This window comes from Primulina tabacum, chromosome 15 (assembly GCF_025594145.1).
Source record: "Primulina tabacum isolate GXHZ01 chromosome 15, ASM2559414v2, whole genome shotgun sequence".
NCBI lineage: Eukaryota > Viridiplantae > Streptophyta > Magnoliopsida > Lamiales > Gesneriaceae > Primulina > Primulina tabacum.
Genome location: NC_134564.1, coordinates 17,365,127 through 17,388,098, shown reverse-complemented (window position 1 = coordinate 17,388,098; position 22,972 = coordinate 17,365,127). Strand labels below are relative to the sequence as shown.

At 36.7% G+C, this 22,972-nt stretch overlaps 1 protein-coding gene across 1 annotated transcript; it reads left to right on the top strand.

Moving 5' to 3' along the window:
* The first annotated feature begins 11,881 nt into the window (after nucleotides 1-11,881).
* LOC142526856 (protein EMSY-LIKE 3-like) lies at nucleotides 11,882-21,685 on the top strand. The gene is made up of 10 exons (XM_075631489.1): nucleotides 11,882-12,196; nucleotides 14,193-14,404; nucleotides 14,492-14,601; nucleotides 14,710-14,962; nucleotides 15,105-15,317; nucleotides 15,395-15,463; nucleotides 20,308-20,529; nucleotides 20,601-20,669; nucleotides 20,776-20,839; nucleotides 21,120-21,685. The coding sequence occupies exons 1-10, from the start codon at nucleotides 12,169-12,171 to the stop codon at nucleotides 21,161-21,163; spliced, it is 1,284 nt and encodes a 427-aa protein (XP_075487604.1). The 5' UTR covers nucleotides 11,882-12,168; the 3' UTR covers nucleotides 21,164-21,685.
* The last annotated feature ends 1,287 nt before the right edge of the window (nucleotides 21,686-22,972 follow it).

Genomic DNA, 22,972 nt, shown 5'->3' with positions numbered 1-22,972 from the left:
TCAGACTACGTATTAGCCATGCATAATTACTATTATGAAAAAATTAAAATGATTTCTTTTATATTTAAAGCATTTTAAAAGTTGTTTAGTCATGATCATTTATTTTAATCGCAGAAGTTTAGTTTTTGTCTTTTCAGTTAAATAAGCGAGGCCAGACTGGAGTTGGAGTATTGAGATAAAATTCAATGATAAGAAAATATTCTTAAATTTAATTTAAGTCAAAGAATAAGTTATTTTAATGTAAAATAATGTTTAAGAATTTATTTAATTAATTAGAGATAAGTAGTAAATAAATTCTTTTATGTCCAATAATTTAATTAAAAGCCTAAATGAAAATGTGTGACCAATTGAGATAAGTTAATCTAGGCTTATTTTATTTAAGAAATTGTAACTTAACATGTTAGTAATTTATTTTAACGAATTAGCCATGCATGCAAGAAAATTACTATCCCATATTAATTTATTAATTCACTAAAATACATAATTAGTGTTTAAAACTTTAAGGAGATAAAATTCAATAATTAAGCAATTTTTCCCTCCATTTAATAACAAGATTTCGGCCACCCCCTTGATGGGATTTAATTAGTTTGACAACTCACCATTTTGATCCATTTCCTTATTCTTCTCTAGGTAGAAAATCCCTTCATTTTTAATCATCAATAAATCATGATTTAAACAATATTCTCCCCTACTTTTGATAAGAAATAATCGGTCATCTCACCTCCTAAATCAAACCCCAAATCCTATGATATCATATCATTTCCTATCTAACAAACAACTAGGATAGAAGGATATTGATTACCATTCAAAAATCCCATTTAATTAGTAAACTTCCCTTCATTCCCTAGCCATTTCCTCCATCCATTCCTTCGAATTTCAGAGCATATTCAGCAGATAAAAATCGAGAGAAAACACAAGAAGAATAAGAGAGAAAACAAGAGAAGAAAACTCCGTCTCCCCCGCGCCGTGTCGTCGTATTAATCTTTCCAAACAAATTTCAGGCATGTATATGTCTTTCTTTTCTCTTCAATCAAGTCATATAATGATTTTTAAACATCACATGTCCATGATTTTTATGGCAAAACCGAAATCATCACAGCATTTTTCGAAAAATCCGTGCAGAATATTTTCGGCTTCCACCTATGCCTTCATGGGTTGGCTTGTTCTTTTGATTTCATGGGTTGGCTCGGTTCCAAGCATTCAAGGCTGCTTATGGTCATGTTATAGGGTGTGTTAGGAAGGGATTAGTCCATTGGTTTGAGCCATTTTGCCCCAGCAAAACCATTTTTGACAGCAACTCTCCATGTTGCAATTTATGAGTCTCGATTTGCATGGTTTATTGCCTAAGGTGAGGGTTCGGATATTGGCTGCCCTAGGGGCTGTAGCCATGGTTAGAACCCCTCCTTAGCATGTCTAGGATGTGACCAAGATGATATTTCATGGCTTGGTTCATGGTCCCATCGGTTTTTAAAATAAACAAGACAAGTGCCCCTTCGGTTTCAATTTTCTGGTTGTTGTTGTGTGAGTTGGTTTTCGAATTTAGGTGTTGGGTGGATCTTGGTTGGCTTCTAGCCCTTAGCCATGACTCATATGACACCTTAGTATGTCTAGCATGGACCATGGTTAACCTCATATCCATTGGATCCATTATTTGACAACAAAACAAATGCAACACCCAACGCGTGCAGGATGCGTTCTCGGGTGAAGCGTTGGATTGTCTTGGGTGTTTGCTTGGATTGTGGTTGGCCTAGGACCCTTAGCCTTGGTTCAAGCCACACCTTAGGATATTGGTAAGGGACTCTGGTCGGTGGTTCAAACCCCAATGACCAGCAGCCTCTTAAACGAAGGCAAGCGAGCGCAGCTGCTGTCACGCATTTTTGACAGCAGCATCGCTTCGGTTCAGAGGCTTGTTTCGTGTTCTTGTTTGGATTTTGGCCTATGGCCTTGGACTGGACAGTACCTCATTGAGTTAGGAAGGTCATGTTTTTGGCCGTTCGTGATTTGGTTAAGTTTAGAGGTCGTACGAGAATTTACGGTGCGATGTGCCAAAGTGACTCTCGAAAGAGCGTTTCATGATTTTGGCCTCCATGCACAATTTTCGTGTATTACAGCCCTTCATATATATTTTCCAGTATTTTAGGTGTATTTTAATCATGAATAAACAATGGTTCGATTTTGGTTCGGGTTGGTACGGAGTCATGGTTAGATACTAAGTTAGTTGGGCGTAATTGTCTCGCTTTTTGTTCGACTATGATATGTTGGTCAAGTTGAGATTATTTGCGTGTGTCTCATGCTAGAATTAGGTCGCAGTGAGCCTGGGAACGATCCAACTCCTTCGATATAAAAAAATGTGATTCTAATTATATTACGTGCATAAAAATAGAAAATGTTTATTTTTGAGATATATGCGATATGTCTTGTGGCCACCTCACGCTTATGGGATTCAGCTTATGGGATTATTACTTCACCCGGTGACTTACGATCAGTTCATGTTCATGTATGGGTACGGATATTCAGTCCAAGGGCTGCGATGATCTCTACCGCCCAGTATACTGTGGTTTAGTCTGATGCATGTTATGTTATGTTATGTTATGGACCACTTGTATAGAACATTATCTCAATAGAAAATTATGATATGCTATTTTATGACAAGGCTCTATCGAGCAAACATTTTACGTACGATTATCAGTTACACACGTATTTATAATTATCTATGACACGATTTTTACCTCACGCTTTACGATATGAAATCTTTAAATGGCACGAAATTTTATGATATATTTTACTTGTTAGTCACGATATATGCATGCTGAGTCTTTAGACTCACTAGACTTGATTGTTGTAGGTACTGATGAGGTCGGGACCGATGGCGGGGACCAGTGAGTTAGCTTGGGTCTGCAGTAGTAGGAACCCGAGGACCTCATGTTTATCATTTACTATTTTTGTTCAAACTCAGTTTTTACTTTGAAAAATTATTTTAAGTTGTGGTTTTGAAAACATTATTTACTTCCGCTGCTACTCTAAACATTAAATCTTTTATCAGTTTATTTATGGATGATGCATGTTATTTATTTAAAGAGAAAAATTTTAAATTATTCCGCAAATTTTCAAATACGAAATACGGGCCTCTACAATTTATATCCCAAAATTCTAACCTTAACCTCAAGCATAGCAAAAAATTTCTATCCCAAGTCATCAAAATATTAACTAGCACAATAATAATCCCAAATAAAATTCAAAACATGCATAGCAAGAACAATGCGGTGCTTAATTAAATAAGTTTACCGGTCAATACTGTAGTGTCTGGGTTCGTCTCCTGTGCATGCATGGCGAACACTCTTCCCTGGGTCGGCTGCCTCCACTGTGGGCACTCCTTTAACATGTGATCGTTGGCTCCACACTTAAAGCACTTGCCCGATCTTTATAGACACTGTCTCAGATGCTAGCGGTGGCACTTCGGGCACACTGGGTACTCAACCGACCTCTGAGGAGCCTTCTGCTGTGGAACATGACCCTTGCCTTTCGGCGTTCCTTGAAATGGCTTTTTCCCTGGCTCCCCCTGGAATGGCCTCTTGAACTAAGCTCGTCCCCTGGAATGGTCTCTTGAACTGAGGTTGCTGTTGCTGCTGCTGCTGCTGCTGCGGTGCTTGATAGGGCCTCTTTCCCTGCCTATCACTCTCGATATCCCTTTGGTCCTGCTCTGCCTCCAAGGCTCTAGATACGGCAATGGCATAGGTAGTAGGACCAGCAACCCAGACGTCACGGCGCAAGATCGGCCGCAACCCATCCATAAAATGCCTCAGCTTTCCCTGGGCATCATTGGCTATCAGGGGCACAAAGTGACACCCCCTTTCGAACTTTCTGACGAGGTCTGACACGCTGCTGACTCCCTGTCGCAGCATCATAAACTCCCTTGTCAATCTGGATCGTACTTCCTCATTGAAGTACTTGGAGTAGAGAACCTCCTTGAACCCATTCCACGTCAGTGTCTGCAAGTTTACTGACACCGACGCACTATCCCACCACAGTCTGGTGTCCCCTGTCAGAAAGAATGTGGCACATCTGACCCTATCTGCATCTTGCAGCTCCATAAAATTAAAAATCACTTCGATGGACTTAATCCATCCTTCAGCTATCATCGGGTCAGTAGTCCCCGAAAACTCCTTTGGGTTCATCCTCCCGAACCTCTCATACACCGCCTCTGGTCTGGGCCTAGCCCACATATCAACTGCAGCCTGGTTCCCTGCAAACTGTGCAAAGAACTGAGTCATACCTGCAAGCATCTGTGCTTGCATATCTGGCGGTGGTGGAGGAGGAGCGTCTCTCCCCTCCTCTCGAGCTTCTCTGTCCTCATCCCTCACTTCACGGTTAATCAAGCGTCTAGGAGGCATACTGGTCCAACAATTTACCCAACGCGTAAACCCAATATGCATGAACATAATATCAATAACATAAGATGCACGTAATTCGAAATTAAAACATGGACATGCTGAAATCATGATTTAATGCTTAATACATAACATAATTCAAAATTTTAAAACTTACAGACTTGAGGTGTGGCTTCGTGAGCTTCTCGCAACTGGCAGTAGGCGTAACCCTTTACAAGAACACGGCTCTGATACCAACTGTAACGTACCGTATTTTGAACTACTTAAATTTTGCGGAAAAATAAAAAATTTCTTAAATAAGAAATAAACTCTCAAATTTTGATTTAAAAATAAACTGCTCATCCCAAAATATATGCGGCAAAAGACGTCCAGTAAAGTTGATAAAGAAAAATACTTGTTTAAATATCGTAAACCAAAACGTGAAATCAAAGTATTTTGAACATTGCATAAAAACTTAAAATATGGCGGTCCTCGGGTTTAGCCTCATGCTCAGTCCAAGCCAGCTCACTGGTCCTCACCCCTTGTCTCCTCAAATTCATCCTCACCTGCATCGATCAAATCTAGTGAGTCTAAAGACTTAACATGTATAAACTGGAAGTAACGAGTAATACGTAATAAAATCACATGCAACTTTAAAATAGAACGTACATACTTGAACTTGAACGTGCATATAAAAGCTCTAACAAACATACATATCATAGACGTGCCATAAACGTAAAACTTTTCTTAAACATGCTTGCATCGAACATACTTGAACATACATGAACTTAATCATTTTGCGTAGAGGCATATTTCAAAGCAAAGTGACCCATACATAAATACGCCTGATCAGACTAAACCACAGTACTGGGCTGACAGGGAAGATCCACTGCCACATACATGAGATCCCCATTCATAATTTAACAAGTGGATTGGTCCCTGGTCATACTTTACCGCTTTCCAATCCTGATCTAAACCCGTTCATAATTTAATGGGGTGGATTGGTCTCTGGTCATACTTTACCTGCTTTCCAATCTCATGCATAATTTGGTCACAAGACAATTAGCATACCTCAAAAACTTAAAAGTATTTTCCTTCCACGTCGAACATACTTATTTGGCGTTGAGGGATTCATTGGATCTCGCTTGGGGCCAATGCTGCACATACTAACGTGAGTTCAAACCCTTATCTTTCATAACTTAGACGTAGGTACTCGAGCTCACTATCGAAGCAAATAAGTAGCTTATGACATTCTAGATCACTCGGGACTTGACCTCGTTTAATCGTACTAAACCATGATATAGAATCCCAAAAACAAATCTCAAAGGGAAGCCTAAACTATTCCCAAACAGGAGGTACACGGGGTCCCGACACAATTCCAAAATTCGACACCATTATCTTCCTACGACTTCTATTGTCTCGCAAGCCATCCCTGACTCCAACAAAACCTCAAATAGTACTTAAACACATCCCACATCATGTCTAAATGCAGTAGTGATGGCCTAGCGATGTCCAACGAAGCCTGCAACTCAAACACTTCAAGAACACATCAATAACATATTTTCCAAAAAAACGCAGTTTGAGCAGTCCCACAAAAACAATCATAACTCACTCAATTCTTGTCCAAATATTTTGAATTTACTGTCAAATCGAAGGTATCGAAAAGTTATAAGTTTCACATGTTGAAAGTTTTTCCAGAAACTCGACCGAAAAAACGCAGTAATTCAAATGACAGCAAATTACGAGTTTTAGATCTAAAAACGTTTCAAAAATCGATCCAACAATTTTCTGCTCAAACTTTGCACATTACACATGGATTTTTACGCATAATAAACAACACAACGCACAATATGACGAGATCAACACAGGAAAAATAGAATATACATGCATTTTGATATTTAAAACTCACGATACGGCGATACCGAAACGGAAACAGTGCGAGGCTTGTTCCGGGACGAACGTGGCACTATTTTTTTATTGAAGAACAATCAACGAAAACTCGTTGGTAATATTCAGAGAGGGCGGCTGCACTCTTGCTCTAAGAACCCTAATATTTTTCTCTCAAAATCTGAAATAGAGTGTAAGGAATTGTGTGTGTGTTTTTGTGTTTAACGTGTAAGTGTGTTGGTAGGTGTGTGTGTGCGTGAGTTTTAGGTTTAATTAGGGAATTAAATGGGTTAATTACACCATTAACAATATTAATTAAAATGTTAATTCTCACTATTAAGCCAAGTCCCCTGATTTAAAATAAAATGCACACTTGCTAAACTTAAAAATTTTTAAAATCCTACAATCATTAAATAAATAAATTAGGCTTTTAAAATGCGAAAACTAAGTAAATCATTTAAAATGCCCTATTCTTAGCTTATAATAAAATACCGCATTTTAAAATTTCCAAAATCGTCGTCGATCTCTTTTCCTCGATCCCGCATCGAATAATCTCCTGAAACATGAAACTCAAGAAAATATTTAACGTGCATCACATAAATATAAATAATTAAAATAATGCGATTTAAATAGATGATGCATCGCTATAAATCATTTTAAACTTAGATAAATAATTTAACAATTAAATAAATGCATTGGTTTTACGTGTACTGAATTTTGGGCTCTACACCCCGTGTCAGGGTTCGGCTATGGGTCTGTGTAGACTCTGAAAATGGTAACCAACGGAAATCACTACACTTGTGGCTTAATCCTTTTAACTCGATCGTGCGAACCGTGAACCAACACCTCGAGACCCATCCTAGGATGCTATGACAATGATTTAAACTCCCGATGACGCCTCAAACAACGATACGAATCATAAAACGCAACTCAAACCGTGAACACGCTATTTTAACACCAAAATGCCTCCTACGACTTCTAGTGCAACCAAGTGCCTATCGACACGAAACGAAGCACAAAAAATAATCCCAACATCATACTCACAAGACTTAAACACAGCAGCGATCACCCAATGGTTCCCAACGAAGCCTGCAACAAATAAACTTCAAGAACACGTCAAGAACACATTTTCAGAAAATTACAGTTTGAGCAGTTCCACAAAAACGATCATAACTCACTCGTTTCTTGTCCAAAAATTAATAGGAGGTATCGAAAAGTACTATGTTTTATATGTTGAAAGTTTTGTCAAAAAGTCGACCGAATTTTAGAAAAAATCGAAATGACAGCAGAATTCAGGTTTCCAGATCTAAAATCGTTTCAAAATCGATCCAACCAATTTTCGCTCAAACTTTGTACAGCATACATAAATTTTTACATATAAAAACATATAGTATGACGAGATCGATGCATAAACGAAAGAATATACATGCCTTTGATTTTTAAAGTTACCGAAACGACGACACCGAAGCGGGAAGGATGCGAGGGTTGATCCGAGACGAACGTGGCACGATTTTCTTTGAAGACAACGAACGAGAATTGCTGGAAAATACAGAGGAGAGGGGCGGCTGCTCTTGCTCTAAGTATCCTACTTTTCTTCTCTAAAAAAACAAATGAGAGTGTAATGAAATGTGTGTGTGTTAACGTGAGTGAGTGTGTGACAAAGTGTGTGTGTGCGTGAGTTTCAGATTAAATTAGGGAAAGAAATTGCTTAATCACTGAGTTTCAGATTAAATTAGGGAAAGAAATTGCTTAATCACACCATTAAAATGTTAATTAAAAATACTAATAAAATGATAACCCACTATGGACTTTACTAACAACTCCCAAATTTTCAAGTTAAAATACACAATTGATAAACCTTTTAAAATTCTGAAACTTTAAAATCACTTAATAAACAAGTTAGGCTTTTAAAATGCTAAAAATTAAATATATCTTTGAAAATGCCCCAACCCTAACCTAGAATAAATTACCATATTTTAAAAATCGCCAAAATCGTCGTCAGTCTCCTGTTCCTCGATCCCGCATCGAAAAATCGCCTCAACATGAAACTCAAGAAAACAATTTAACTTGTATCACATAAACATAAATAATTTAAAGTAATGCAATTTCACAAATTATGCATCACTAAATTCAATTTTAAACTTAAATAGATAATTTAACAATTAAAATAAATGCATGGGTTTTATGTATACTGAATTTGAGATCTACAGATCTTCTCCTTTACAAGATTTCAGTTCTTCTTCTAAGTCTTCATCAATCAAGGAAACTGCCATGAATTTGTTCACATGGAGTTTTTGGCACATTCTTTTGCATAATGGACGAATCCACACCGGAATGAGTCTAATCTCTTAAGGTCTGGTCGAGCCATCAATTCATTCCTTGGCCTAAACTTTCCTTGAGAAGATGCATGTCTTTTGTTCTTTTCAGAAAAAACAAATGAAGGTTTTGGTGTTTGAACGATTTTCTTTTTGTCCCTCATCCTTTTGAGGTAATCACCGAATTTTTTCGTTATCAGAGAGATTGAATCTTCACACAGGTCAGATTCATTTACTTCCTGAATCAGATCATGGAATGAATTGTCAGAAACTTGAATTGCAACTGCCTTCCCTTTATCCGTTTTTTGAAAGTCTAGGTTTATCTCAAATTTTCTGAGCGAGATGATCAAATCTTCCAGGTTAAGTGTAAAAGTATTCTTAGACTCATCAATAACACATATTTTGATGTTGATGCGTTCTGGAAGGGATCTCAGGACTTTGCTAACCAGTCTTTCATTCGACATAGGATCACAAAGACTGAAAGCTTCATTTGCAATATCACGCCATCTTCGATTATATTCAACAATACTCTCGTTCTCCTCCATTCTCAAGCTTTCAAATTTGGAGGTTAGCATCATGAGTTTGGTTCTGCGTACACTCTCAGACCCTTCACAGTGCTTCTGAAGGATGTCTCATGCTTCTTTGGCAGAGATGCAATTGGTTATAAGGCTGAACATGTTGACATCAACAGAGGTGAAAATAGCATTAAGCCACTACAAGAAAAATGATTTTCCGCAGCACGTCATCAATAGAATGCATTAAAAGCACGCTGCGAATACTACTTTTCATGGCGTGCACCCATATGTGCGCTGTTAATAGTGTTGCACTTGAAAGAAATAACAGTGTGCATTAAAATCACACTGCGGATAGTAAAATCCGCAGCATGCATTTATGTGTACTGTTAATAAATTATATAAACGACAGTGTTCAGTTATATGTGAGTTGTTAATAACCTATGCGATTTTTGCAGCGCACAATAAAGGTACGCCATTAATAGTATTATTAACAGCGTGTATGTTTATGTGCGCTGTTAAAAGTAAATAATTTTTTAAAAAAAATCGTGTTTAGACATTAACGGCGTACATTAATCGCACGCCGTCAATAGTATTATTCACGGCATGCATATTATTAGCACGCTGCGGAAAATGGGTTCGAATTTTTAAATGAGCGACGGCTTTGTGAAATCCGTCGCTACTTTAAAGGTTGCGACTGGTTTACAATAAACCATCGCATATTTAAGATCGGTGACGGTTTAATAAAAACACTGTCGCTTTTAGCGACGATTCTCTTCAACCGTTGCTAATAGCCGTAGATCAGCGACGGTTTAATAAAAAACCGTTGCTATGTGCGACGGTTCTCTTTTAACCATCGCCAATAGCAACGGTTTAATGGACAACCGTCGCTAATAGTCGCAAATTATCTATAAATATCCGATTTTCGTTCCATTTTACTCCACACCACTTTACAACACTTAAAATTTTTTCTAATACGATTTTAGTTTCCATTTAGGTACGTTTTTTTGTTTCAATTTTTGGTTAATTTTTCAACTGTTAGTTATCATAGTTGTATTATAGTTTTTTTTAAAATTTATTAAATTATAAAAGTAATTGTTTTTATTTTTACTAAAAATTTAGCGACTGTTTTTAAACCGTCGCGAAAATTTAGCGATGGTTATAACCGTCGCTAAATTTAAAGATCGTCGCTAAACTAGCGACGAATTATAAACTGTCGCTAAATTAACGACGGCGTCTTCAGTTATGAACCGTCGTCGATTAGCGACGGTTTTGTCAAAAATCGTCGCTAATTTTTAGATGTTCTATGAATATTAACGGCGTACATTGCATGCTGCAGATAGTTGTATGAATGGCGTACATATGCATGCCGTGAATAATAGTATTAACAACGTGTACATGTACGCCGCGGATAATCTTGAACTTTCAATAGCTTGCAACTTTGCAGTGTGCAATGCGTGCTGCGGAAAGCCCATATGTGCGCTGCGAAAAAGCCATTTTTGTTGTAATGAGCGCCTTCGAGGTAAAATTTGAGTTTGAACTTTATCAATTGTCCACGCACTCTCTGCTTTTATACGACTGTTTCCGTCAGCATCAACAGATCTAGGAGAGATCCAACCATCCAAAACTCGTTGTCACGCCCTTTTTTCAATGGATTTGATGCAAACCCTAATCTTCACTTTCCAAATGGCATAGTTAGATCCATATAGAATCGGTGGTCGAAAAGCAGATTTAGCTTACAACACGTCCATTGCACTTTCGTTTGTATAAACAAAAAATAACCAAAATCAATCACTTAGTATATCAAGAGTTTGCTCTGATACATTTGGAAAGGGTTGTTTAACATAAAAGTGCAGAAACGATAAAATGCGTGTACCAAATTATAATGTTGTGTGTCGGTGTTGTCAACACCATTCACAACATGTAGCGAAATAAATTATTTAACACATGCGTAAATTTTTATAACCAGAATAAGACAGATTAAATTATGTACGAGTATTTGCCTCATGGAAAAAATTATCACTCGAAAACTTGTAAATTGTTTACAAAAATCAATACTAATCACAAATATAAAAACTATATATCTTGACAACCCAAGGAAATAAATTGCAACTAAAACCAATTAATATAACCACATATGCAAATCTTATGTCACATAAAATAAAGACGACCGAGACTCTTCAAGAAACACTCCACACGATTGTTGTCATTCAAGTGTCCTCAACACGGATCAGTAACATAGCAAAGTGATCACTTATCCCACAAAAATTTCTCACCAAAATAAGCTCGGCTCTCATATTTTTCTTATGTTCAAGAACATCCTTCCGTGCGTCCCTCAAGCTCTCTATATGTATTCCTTTGTTTGACTTCCTCCACATTCTATACAAGAGTCCCATGATATATAGAACTATTAGAGTTTTGTTAGGAATAAACTCTTTTAAATAAGGACAACATATCTTAGAGATAAATATTAAATTAAAAACAAATCCTCTAATTTTCAGATATGAATCTAGCAAAATCTTATAATATAGAAATGAAAAACTTTAAATAGATAATATCAATATAAAAAAATAATTAAAAAATAAAATATGTTTTTCAGCACCAATAGACCCTTCATTGTGATTCATCAGAGACTGAAGTAATTTTCTCTTGATAAATTTTTTATGTCAAATTTGGTGGCCATTCTTTAATCGAACCATGTCTCTTGATATTGTTGACTAACTCATTGCACAAGTCATTATCACTTAAAAGGTAAACTTATAATTAATAACAATCCATCTTCCAATTCTTTCTAATTCGCACGTGCGAACAAGCGTGGACTCAAACCCCACAATTCAAAACCTAATTTCATCGACCAATTTCACGTCCGGGTGCAGACTCTTGCGCACACTCGAAAGTTCGCAAAATCATACAAAATCGAATCTAAGCTTCTCGTTTTATGCTCGTTTCGTTGTGTTAACTTGGTAAAGTTGCGATCTTTAGTAGGATTTTCTGCGAGTTTCTGTAGTTTCGAGGATGAATTCTAGGGTTTCGTTATTTTGAACTGCGACGTATTTCGATTTCGGTGTGCAAAAGCAAAAGCTGTCTATGGACTACGAGCCGTACGACAGCAGTGGTGCGTAATTCTCTCTGAAGTGCATGAAATTTCGGTTTCTGCCAGTAAATTGTATTTATATCGATTTGCGTAGTTTATTGATGTCGGGGTTTGAAAAGTTGGGATTAGGTTTTGTGAAAGTTATGTGCATTGTCGTCTTGATGAGGGTTTATTTAACTATGTTTGTTATGACAGTTCAATTAGGGGTTTGGGTATCAAGTATTGAGTGTTTCTTCGAAAAATAGAAATTTTATTTTCTTTTCCACTTCAGAATTTCATGAGATCCTCAGATGTCTAGCTGGAAATTGGAAAATGTCGCCAGGGGTCTTTGATTAAAGCAGGCATTTTGTCTTTATCTTTTTGGGCGGTTTAGCAAATTATTTGTTACAATGTTATTTGATAATTCTTTGTTGATTTCCTTTTGTAAAACTTTCTGGATTCTGGTTAAAGTTTGGTTATTTTGGTTGGTTCGCGTGTCAGGGAAATTTATACTACAGTGTTTAGTCTGTTTGTTTCGAACTTGATAGCTATGCCAAATAATTTCTGAAACTTTTAGAGAAATTTAATGATAAATGAGAAAATAGGATTAGCACTTAGTTTTCCAATTTAGCGGTCACTGAATTATCAAAAATTGTAAAAGATGTTGCGGGTTTTCATGATGCGGCTGTGGGAAGAAAAGTAATAATAAGTTTAGATTAATTGATTTTGTCTGAGAAAAGATATGGTTTGATCCCATGCGTCCCTTCATTGTACCATATGTTTCATTAAAAGTCTCTGCTCTGCAATTAGTGTTTGTTCGAGACTTTATGTGCCAACAAAATATTGTCGTAGTACTTTGATACTTTGCAGAATGAATTATTATGCTAACACTGATATTAAGGATCAGCCTTCTAATGAGAATAAACAAAAAAGAGTTTTTATGATTGACTCCAATTAGTGTACACGTGCAAATTTGCTAATCTTTGTCAAAATAAAGCACAAGTAGATTTGGTTTTATTAGTGCTTGTTATTTGGGGAGTAGTGGGACTATGGTCGTATGCACACATGTTAAGTTTTAGGTTATTATTATACCACATTTGACTCATGAATGTGAACTTTGAATTGTTTGGAAACTGTTTGATCATTTTTTTCCCAATTTGCAGTGTCTGATCCTTTTCGTTCTGGTCAATCAGTTTAGACCACACTAGTGAGAAAGCTAGAATAAGTCATCCACGTACATTATTGTAACCAATTTCAAAATATATGCATATTCATTTTCACACTTTACTGTTCCACATTGTGTTGTGTTTCATTTGATGCATTCCATTGGTTGACCAAAGTCACCGTTGGTGGTATTTACTATAACCGTTGTTGACTTGTATTGTGCTGATGGATATTTGATCCCTTGTAGTCTCATGCATAATAAAGAGATCCTATGTTTTACATCTTGGAAACAGGTGCAAACTTAAGTTATGATGCAGCCAATCCTTTGCTTATTCTGCGTTTTCTGTTCCATGCCATTACTGTAATTTGGGAAAAAATAGTCTCTTTTGATGGCAATAACTTGGATACCTAGTGTTTGTTTAGTTTTCAAATCTTATTATAGTGTGCTGTACTTTCTTTACAGTCTGGCACTGATTTAGATTAGATAAGCTGATGTCCTGATCCTTGTTAAGTTGTTTTTGTTCCCTTATATTATGTATGTTGGAAAGTTATTATTTGAGGAAATATTGTATTGGATCACCTTACACATTCACTTATAAGCATATGCCAAGGCTACAATATTGCGCTGATTTGGGAAGGTGAGTTTAGTGTAAGAATTGGGGTATTTGAGAGAATCACAGGTTACAATATTAATAAATTTTAGATGAGCAACCTAAGTCTAGGATAATAATTTCTTTTATTAAACTATTTATATGCCGACCCATGTTCAGATTACATGTTTGTTTTTCCACTTGCCATGGGAATTTTTATCATTTCGTTCTTTGTACCTTGTTTGGCAAAACAATTGATTTTTCCCGTTTTGTCGCTGTTGCAGGAACTGATGATGATTTTCCTCCACCACATCAAAATAGAATGTCACGAGGTGGCCGCATTTCCGGTAATGGAAGACCAGCTACCTTTGGTTCAATGCCGTACCCCAGGGTGTATGAGGAGACTGATATGGAAGCTAAAATTCATCAGCTCGAGCAGGAAGCATACGTTTCAATTCTAAGAGCCTTTAAAGCTCAAGCTGATGCCATTAGTTGGGTAATTTTTATGGCATTCATTATGTAAATTTTGGCATGAAATTTTGATAAGATATGACTGAATCTTGATTTCATTTAATTTCTTCAGGAGAAGGAAGGTTTAATTACCGAGCTCAGAAGAGAATTGAGATTATCAAATGAAGAGCACAGGGATCTTCTTAGTAGGGTTAATGCAGATGAAACAATCCAAAGAATAAGGTTTGTGAAAGCTTTGTCCTTTTATGGGAACCATACCCTGTTTTCAAGCTTATATAAAACTCATGTTTTTCCACGTTTTCCTACAACAATCGCGGGAATAAAAATCAGGGAGTGGAGACAGTCTTGTGGGCTTCAACCAGCCATGCGAGGAGCCAGTCAAGCTGTCCATGATCCAATACCTAGTCCTTCCATCTCAGCTTCTCGTAAGAAACAGAAGATAGCTCCTTCACTAACTTCTCAGTCCTTTGGTGTGCCATCTCCTGCTTTCCACCCACAGGTGATGGCTACAAACAACCAGCCGTCTTCATCAGCTGCAAAGCGTGCACCCACGATGGGTGCAAAAGGCAAAAAGCATAAATCTGTGAGTTTAGGGTTCATTATTTGCTCAGTTTAATTCTGCTGCACATCTACAGATATTTATTTTTAGTTACAATTTGCTCAGTTTAATTCTGCTGCACATCTACAGATATTTATTTTTAGTTACAATTTGTTTTATGGGTCAGGTACCGGCCGGGGCATCGTCAATGAAAATGCAGTATCCCTTTGGTCCAGCTGTAAGAGGTAAATTTGGTAACCGCATGTCATCTGGTGGCCTTACGAATGAGCCCGCAGAAGCTGCTTCATTTGATCCATTGATTGGAAGGAAAGTCAGAACCAGATGGCCTGACGATAATAGTTTCTATGAAGCTGTAATAACTAATTATGATCCAGAAAAGGTATATGTACAAATTTTGTGGTTTGACGACTTAATTATGCTCAGTTTATGCGTAACTTTGTCTGTGTGGTTTTCCAGGAGAGACATGCCCTTGTGTATGATATAGGCACTTCATATGAAACATGGGAATGGGTCAACCTGTCAGAGGTAGATACACACTCTTTTCTCCAGTTATATATCATTTAAAAATAGCATCTATGGGATTGTGAAGGATCGTGTGCTGGTGCCTGTGAATGCATTTCAAACACAATATTCTCCAATGAGCTGCAATAGCTCGTGTTCTAAGAATGTTAACACCGATAAATTAAATCGAGTTTGGTTAAAAACCAAGCGGAAGAAACTCAAAGTAATCCTTCGTGAATAATACTCTTAAATTGGAAAACGTTTTAACTTATGTAAACTGAATAACTGAAAAGCAGGGGATCAGTTGTCGCATATATCAGTTCAGTTATGGCAAGAACTGAATTGACAGATGCTCTAACTGAAGAACTGAACTGACGGATGCTCTAACTGATCATGTCAGTTTGAAAACAACAGTTAATCAGTTAAATACACAAGATATGTTTATGGATGTTCTGAGATTTCAACTGCTCCTACGTCATCCCTTCTACCACCTCGAGTAGGATCCACTAGAAGACTTTGATTTATACAACTACTTGTACAAACCCACCCAGCTTTGGACTTATCCACTGCCTAACTGAACTCCTAGTCTAGACTGAAGGCAGCACCTCTCAGGCAACACTTCTTTAACATCTATGTGAGAAAGACTACATACACAAGTTTAACGTCTTTGTGCAAGACTGTATTTGGTGGGTGGTGAGTATGTACGTGTGTGAGAACTGAACAAGAATGTTCTCACACACTGAGGGAAATAAGCTTCTTAAACTAAGCTGATAACACGTTGAAGTGTCCCTCTGGGCTGGTATGCTTTTTGAAAGCTGACAAGCATTCAGCGTGCCCTCTCTTTTATTTTGTTTTCCACACTTCTCACTTCTATCGAGTCTTCACTGATCTTCTATTATATACGCGGGAACTGATCGTACAGTGAGACTCAATAATTGTATTCGTTGCATTTTGAATTCGTTCATTGGGCTTTGTGTCTCGACTTTGACTGCCCTTCTGAAACGTTCGTCTTTTATGCTCTGATCCAACGTTCATTATTGTTCTTTGACTGGACAATTTCTTTGTACCTTTGTGTATAGCTGGAAACCACTGAATGAGATTGTCTTCATCTACAACTGAAAGATTCTTAACTGACGCTCCGAACTAGTCAGCTGAACTGATCTTCAGTTGGGCTGGTGAAATCAGTTGACTTGTCAGTTGAACTGATTTCACTCTCATTCAGTTGAACCGATCAGCTGGGCTTCTTCATCAGTTGAACACTCTTTCGGCCCTGCTGAACCACCTATCAACTGGACGATCAGCTGAATTGCTCATTTGACGTATCAGTTCCCCTAATTTGATTTGTGCGATCAGTTGGATCTTCAGTTTGCGATGTAAACAACTCGTAACTGATCCTAGCTTCTGCATACTAAGGTAAATCATTTGTAACACAAAATAACAAGTTTTGTTAACATCAAAATTAAGATTGCGAACTGAAAAGTCTTAACAATCTCCCCCTTTTTGATGATCACAAAACTTGAGCAGTTAGGAACAATATATTCAGTTCAAGGTTAGTCCATTTAAACATCGTTAAAGGCTCCCCTCAAGAACTGAATTAAAGACGGTTTTGAAAAACAATTTAAGGATTGAGGCTAAAAGAAAAACTCCCCCTCAAAGACTGAATTGAAAACCTCTTGAAAAATAGAGTTAAGAGAGCACCTTCAGTTGAAGAAAGCTCCTCCTTAACAACTGAATTTTAAAAACTGATTGAGAAACAATTATTCAGTTTGAGAGTACAAGAAAAACTCCCCCTGAAAAATTGAATAAAAGCTCATATTTGAAAAGTAATTATTTAATCGTTCATTCAGAGATTATAATCATTCAAGCAACGTAGACAAAAAATCTGGAAATATCCATTCAGTCACAACGAATCACAGCTAAATAAGCATGATGTTTATTTAATCAAATAAACTTCCTTGTATTTTACGTTTGAGTATAAACATCAGTTGAAAGGAAAATTGCTACAATAGCATATTTTAAACAACATCAGATATCAGTCGGTTTATGTGTGACAGAACTGAATATACCAACAACTGGTTGCCTTGACTGCTTGAAATGTTGCACTGGTCGTGAGTTCAATTTGCTAGAGAAATGAGCTAATTTGTCTTGCACTTGATCTCTGTGCTTACCCAACTGGTCGAGCAGACTCAAACTAGGCTTAAACGAAGTACATCTGGTGATTGAATCAACCAACGTCCCAGCAAGGATGAGTTTCGTCTGAAGAACAGCTGACCTGGTAGGCTTGCAACTGAAATCTTGTTCATCGAACAATTTAGCTGTGCATCTTGACATGTGAAGCTCAGGACCCTGCAGGCTGATTAAAGCCCCAAAGCTAGGAGTCGAGAGAAGTGGCTACAACGTTAGTTGCAGAAACAATCCTCTCAACCCTTCACAATGAGTGATAGATAAACATTTTCAAATAGTTTTGAAAATTGTATGAAATACTTTTAAATAGCTTTTAACACTATTTTAAAGTAACATATTTTAAAACACAGTTTTCTTCAAATGTTCTTCTTAGAACAGCTAGCTCTGATACCAATTGAAGGATCGTGTGCTGGTGCCTTTGAAGGCATTTTAAACACAATATTCTCCAATGAGCTGCAATAGCTCGTGTTCTAAGAATGTTAACACCGATGAATTAAATCGAGTTTGGTTAAAAACCAAGCGGAAGAAACTCAAAGTAATCTTTCGTGAAGAAGACTATTAAATTAGAAAACGTTTTAACTTATGTAAACTGAATAACTGAAAAGCAGGGGATCAGTTGTCGCATATATCAGTTCAGTTATGGCAAGAACTGAACTGATGGATGCTTTAATTGATCAACTCAGTTTGAAAACAACAGTTAATCAGTTAAATACACAAGATATGTTTATGGATGTTCGGAGACTTCAACTGCTCCTATGTCACCCTTTCTACCACCTCGGGTAGGATCCACTATAAGACTTTGATTTATACAACTACTTGTACAAACCCACCCAGTTTAGGACTCATCCACTGCCTAACTGAACTCCTAGTCTAGACTGAAGGCAACACCTCTCAGGCAACACTTCTTTAACGTCTATGTGAGAAAGACTAAATACACAAGTTTAACGTCTTTGTGCAAGACTGTATTTGTGTGGTGTTGAGTATGTACGTGAGTGAGAACTGAACAAGGATGTTCTCACGTGAGTGAGAACTGAGCAAGGATGTTCTCACACACTGAGGGAAATAAGTTTCTTAAACTAAGCTGATAACACGTTGAAGTGTCCCTCTGGGCTGGTTTGCTTCTTGAAAGCTGATAAGCATTTAGCGTGCCCTCTCTTTTCTTTTGTTTTCCACAAATTTCACTTCTATCGAGTCTTCACTGAGCCTCTATTTATATACGTGGGAACTGATCGTTAAGTGAGACTCAATAATTGTATTCGTTGCATTTTGAATTCGTTCCTTGGGCTTTGTGTCTCGACTTTGACTGCCCTTCTGAAACGTTTGTCTTTTATGTTCTGATGCAACGTTCATTATGGTCCTTTGACTGGACAATTGCTTTGTACTTTTGTGTATAGCTGGAAACCACTGAATGAGTTTGTCTTTATCTACAACTAAAATATCGATGCATTCAGTGCCTATATTTTAGCAATTGGTGGATGTGTTCACGAATGCTTCATTAGTTTCCATTGTTTTCTATTATTTCTATTAAAACAATATTCTCTATTCGATCATAATATTGGTGAAGAAAAGATTACTCGAGAATAGGCAGAATAAGTGCAAATGATCAAACATGTGGAACCTTAGCTTTGCATTAATCTTTTATTGATCTTGTAATGGTTAGATTCTGAGCATGGAATCATAAATTTTTGGGTTGCGTTTTTGGTCATGTCTTTTAATTGAATCATGACTGAGTAATGATTTGAATTTACATTTTGAGTTTCACTTGTTGGTATTTTGGCTTTTTTGGATGAAAAAGCTTTGCTACAGTATTTTTTTAAAATGTGCCTTTGTTAAGACATGTGGTGTTTGGTTAGTTTTTTACTATTTAAATTGTAGTTAAAAAGCTTAGAATTGAGGTTTGCAACAGGGGTTTATGGTCTGAATTGGTTCATGTCGTTACCGGTGAGACCATTAGATTTTTCTAGTCATTGGTTTCTCCTTTCCTTGGGAATCATGCTAACTTTTGTTTTTTTGTGATGATATCTTTTGCTAATGTTAAAATAATTTTTTACACCGTATATTTTTTTTTCATTCCAATGAATTGCAATCTTATCTGGGTTGGCGTTGCTTGCATTATTGTGAAAGCACTATAATTTCATGGAAAATAATGAGGTGGGCATACTTTTAGTGAGCCACCAATGGAGTATTATCGGGCACTATGTAATGCCAAAGATTTTATGTTTTCAAGTGCGTACGACGACACCAAGTTTTAATGTTCATTTCTTTGTATATTGGCTTTACATTGAAACACATGTTCTCATTTTGTAGTTACTGATATATGTCTTTGCATTGTAACCAATGGTCTTGGCTTAAGCATTTGTAGGAAGGACTTGAAATGTTATATGATGCTTAGGGATGTCTTGGCATAAGGTAAATTTTATGTTTGATATGGACCAGGACCCTTAACTGACCGCATAATCCCAATATGAGTTGTAACAAAATGGAAAAAAGAAAATGGAAGCCTAGCTGTGTACTGGTATGCAATCTCTACAAGACATGGGATACGTTTCCTTTTCGCATAGTAGTGGCAGCACCATGGAAGAAAAATCAGTGAAAGAATTCCCTGGAATTTGTGTATGAAACTAAAATGTTCAATTGTGAAATACAAAGATGTCTTTCTTATTTTGGTTGTTTTTGCTATGAAGATTTCTCCTGAAGATATACAATGGGATGAAGGTTATGGCGAACCGGGCCATGGGTTGGAACGGCCTGTTGGGAGAGAGAATGTTCCAGGTGCAGGAAGAGGACGAGGAAGAGGGCTAACTAAAAGTCAATCCAGAAAGGACTTTCCACCGTCGCAGAATGGCATCGGAAAGAAGGCACAAGATGATATACAGTTGCTTCAAACTGATACTCTAATTAAGGAGGTACAAAACAGTTTCTCACAGTGCACATGTAAGATGCCATGTGCTATCAATTGATTGTTGATATTTGACAGGTGGAGAGGGTCTTTGGTGCTAGTCATCCAGACCCTTTGGAGATGGAGAAAGCAATGAAAGTGCTGAAGGTTAGATAGAGCACCAATATCTACTATTTTTTTTGCCTAAATTTGAACTTTTGTTTAGATTGGCTCATCGATAAAAATTCCCAATTCGCCTTTTGGTGCTTATCAGGAGCATGAACAGGCACTAACTGATGCCATTTCGAAGCTTGCTGACATATCTGACAATGAAACTGGTATATTTTTTTTTGTGTTGGCCCTATGTTGTTTCTGGTTTTATCATAGACAATATGTTAATTTTTCCCTTGGAGTTGTATACCACACTTGTTTTCTGATGTTTCACTGCTAAATTGAATGGTGTGCTTTTCCCTTATCGTAACCTACTCTCTAGTAAAAGCTCTATAACTCAATACTTCTCTAGTGGTATTTCTTTTGTTAAAACTTATTCATGATCTTGGTTCTCATGAAAACTTCCTGGATGAGTATCCACTTCTCTTTTGGTAATTCTTGTGACAGACGAGGGTCGCCACTTTCTACACGGGCAAGCAAAGAGAGAGTAGCAAGACTGAAGTAGTGATATATTTTGGATGAAAATTGAATGGGGAAGGAGTCGGAGCTTGCATGTGGGGTGGTGCGGAAAAGGATGTTACTTGAATCGAACAATGACTTCATTCATGTCAAGAAACCGCATATAGAAAGAGAAGCAATTCGTTTTGCCGTATCTGAGTAATAGTCGATATGGTAATATCCAGATTTGAGTAAATGGGAATTTCATGGATTGTTTCAACTCTGTTGTATAATTCTATATCTTAGTTACCTTTCCTTGTACTTGGATTATTATAGTCTACTAATTTAGCACAGGCTCAGCCGTAGTTGGGTCGCTTTTACAATTTTTTGCCTTTATAAACAAACAGGTTAGTGCTGCTTGTGTAAATTGTGTGTTCATTTAATTTTTCACCGTAATTTTTTTTGGGGTGTAATTTCTTGTGGATATTATTATATGTTTTAAGGTTTTTCTTATGATTTTTTGTTACCAATGCCAAAAGCTGTAAAATAAAAGATAGCTTCTTGGTTTCTTTATACTTATGGAGCTGTATGATATTTGAATTTCAGTTGTTAAAAGTGCACGAGTAATTTATATGAAAGGGCGATAATTAAACTAATAAAAAAAATATGTGACATAATAAGAGATATAAGTTAGATTTTTTTATTTCTATAATAAGAAAATAGTCATACAAAAATAGTTACTGATTCTTAATAACATAATAAGAGATAAGTTAGATTTTTTTATTTGGGACAGATGATTGATCAATATGTTAAGTTGTCACGGTTAAAATTATATATATTTTTGGTAAATATAGCGGTGGAATATTGGAGATAAATGACATCTATTGAAATCATATCAAATATTTTTTAGTAAATCACGTAATTTTCGGAAAAGATTACACGATGCGATCTTAAATGTGAACATTGATGATGCTATTGTTTCTCAGAAACGATACAAAAAAGTTATTGTAATAATAATAATAATAAATTTTACTGCATATTTCGGCATCCAACTCAAAATTTCACTAAGTTTTGAATTTGAGATGCGCGAAGATGTGAACGATTACAATGTTATACAGCGTTTCACAAATTTCTCTTGATTATTCTTTTAAAAAAAAATTATCTTAAAAGAATTATAAAAAAATCAGCATTAAATTGGGTCACTCTGACATAGGGATGGCAATGGGCCGAGACGGGTGCGGGTTTGTCATCCCATCCCATCCCCGAATTCCATCCCCACCCCCATACCCGCCCCAATCCCCGCTTTTTCGGGTTCGGAGAATCTCCAAACCCGAAACTTCGAGGATCAACTTCTCATCCCCATCCCCAGTTTCAAAATATTAATATGACAAGACGATGACGAATTCAGATATTTTCTCAAACCAAAACTTATTATTATCTATTATTATTAGAGATAACATTAATATTAATATCAATATCAATATCAATATCAATATTAATAATAATAAGATTATTAATATTTTAAAAAATAATGTTATTATTATAAATAATACTATTATTTTATTATTGATATTATTTTCGGGGCGAGTTCGGGGATTTCGGGGATGAGGATAGTAATCTCATACCTGTCCCGAATTACATCGGGGATTTTTTTAAATCCCCGAACCCGAATCCAAACCCGAAAAAATCGGAGATCCCTATCTCCGTTTCGGGCTTTCCCCGCAGGGCCCCAAACCCGTGGAAAAAGTTGCCATCCCTACTCTGACACCCGAATTTCTCCTCAGCTCGGGCACCCTCCCCTGCTCCCGATATTTCTCATTTCGTTATAGTAATAATTTAGAAAAAACACAGTTAGCTATATA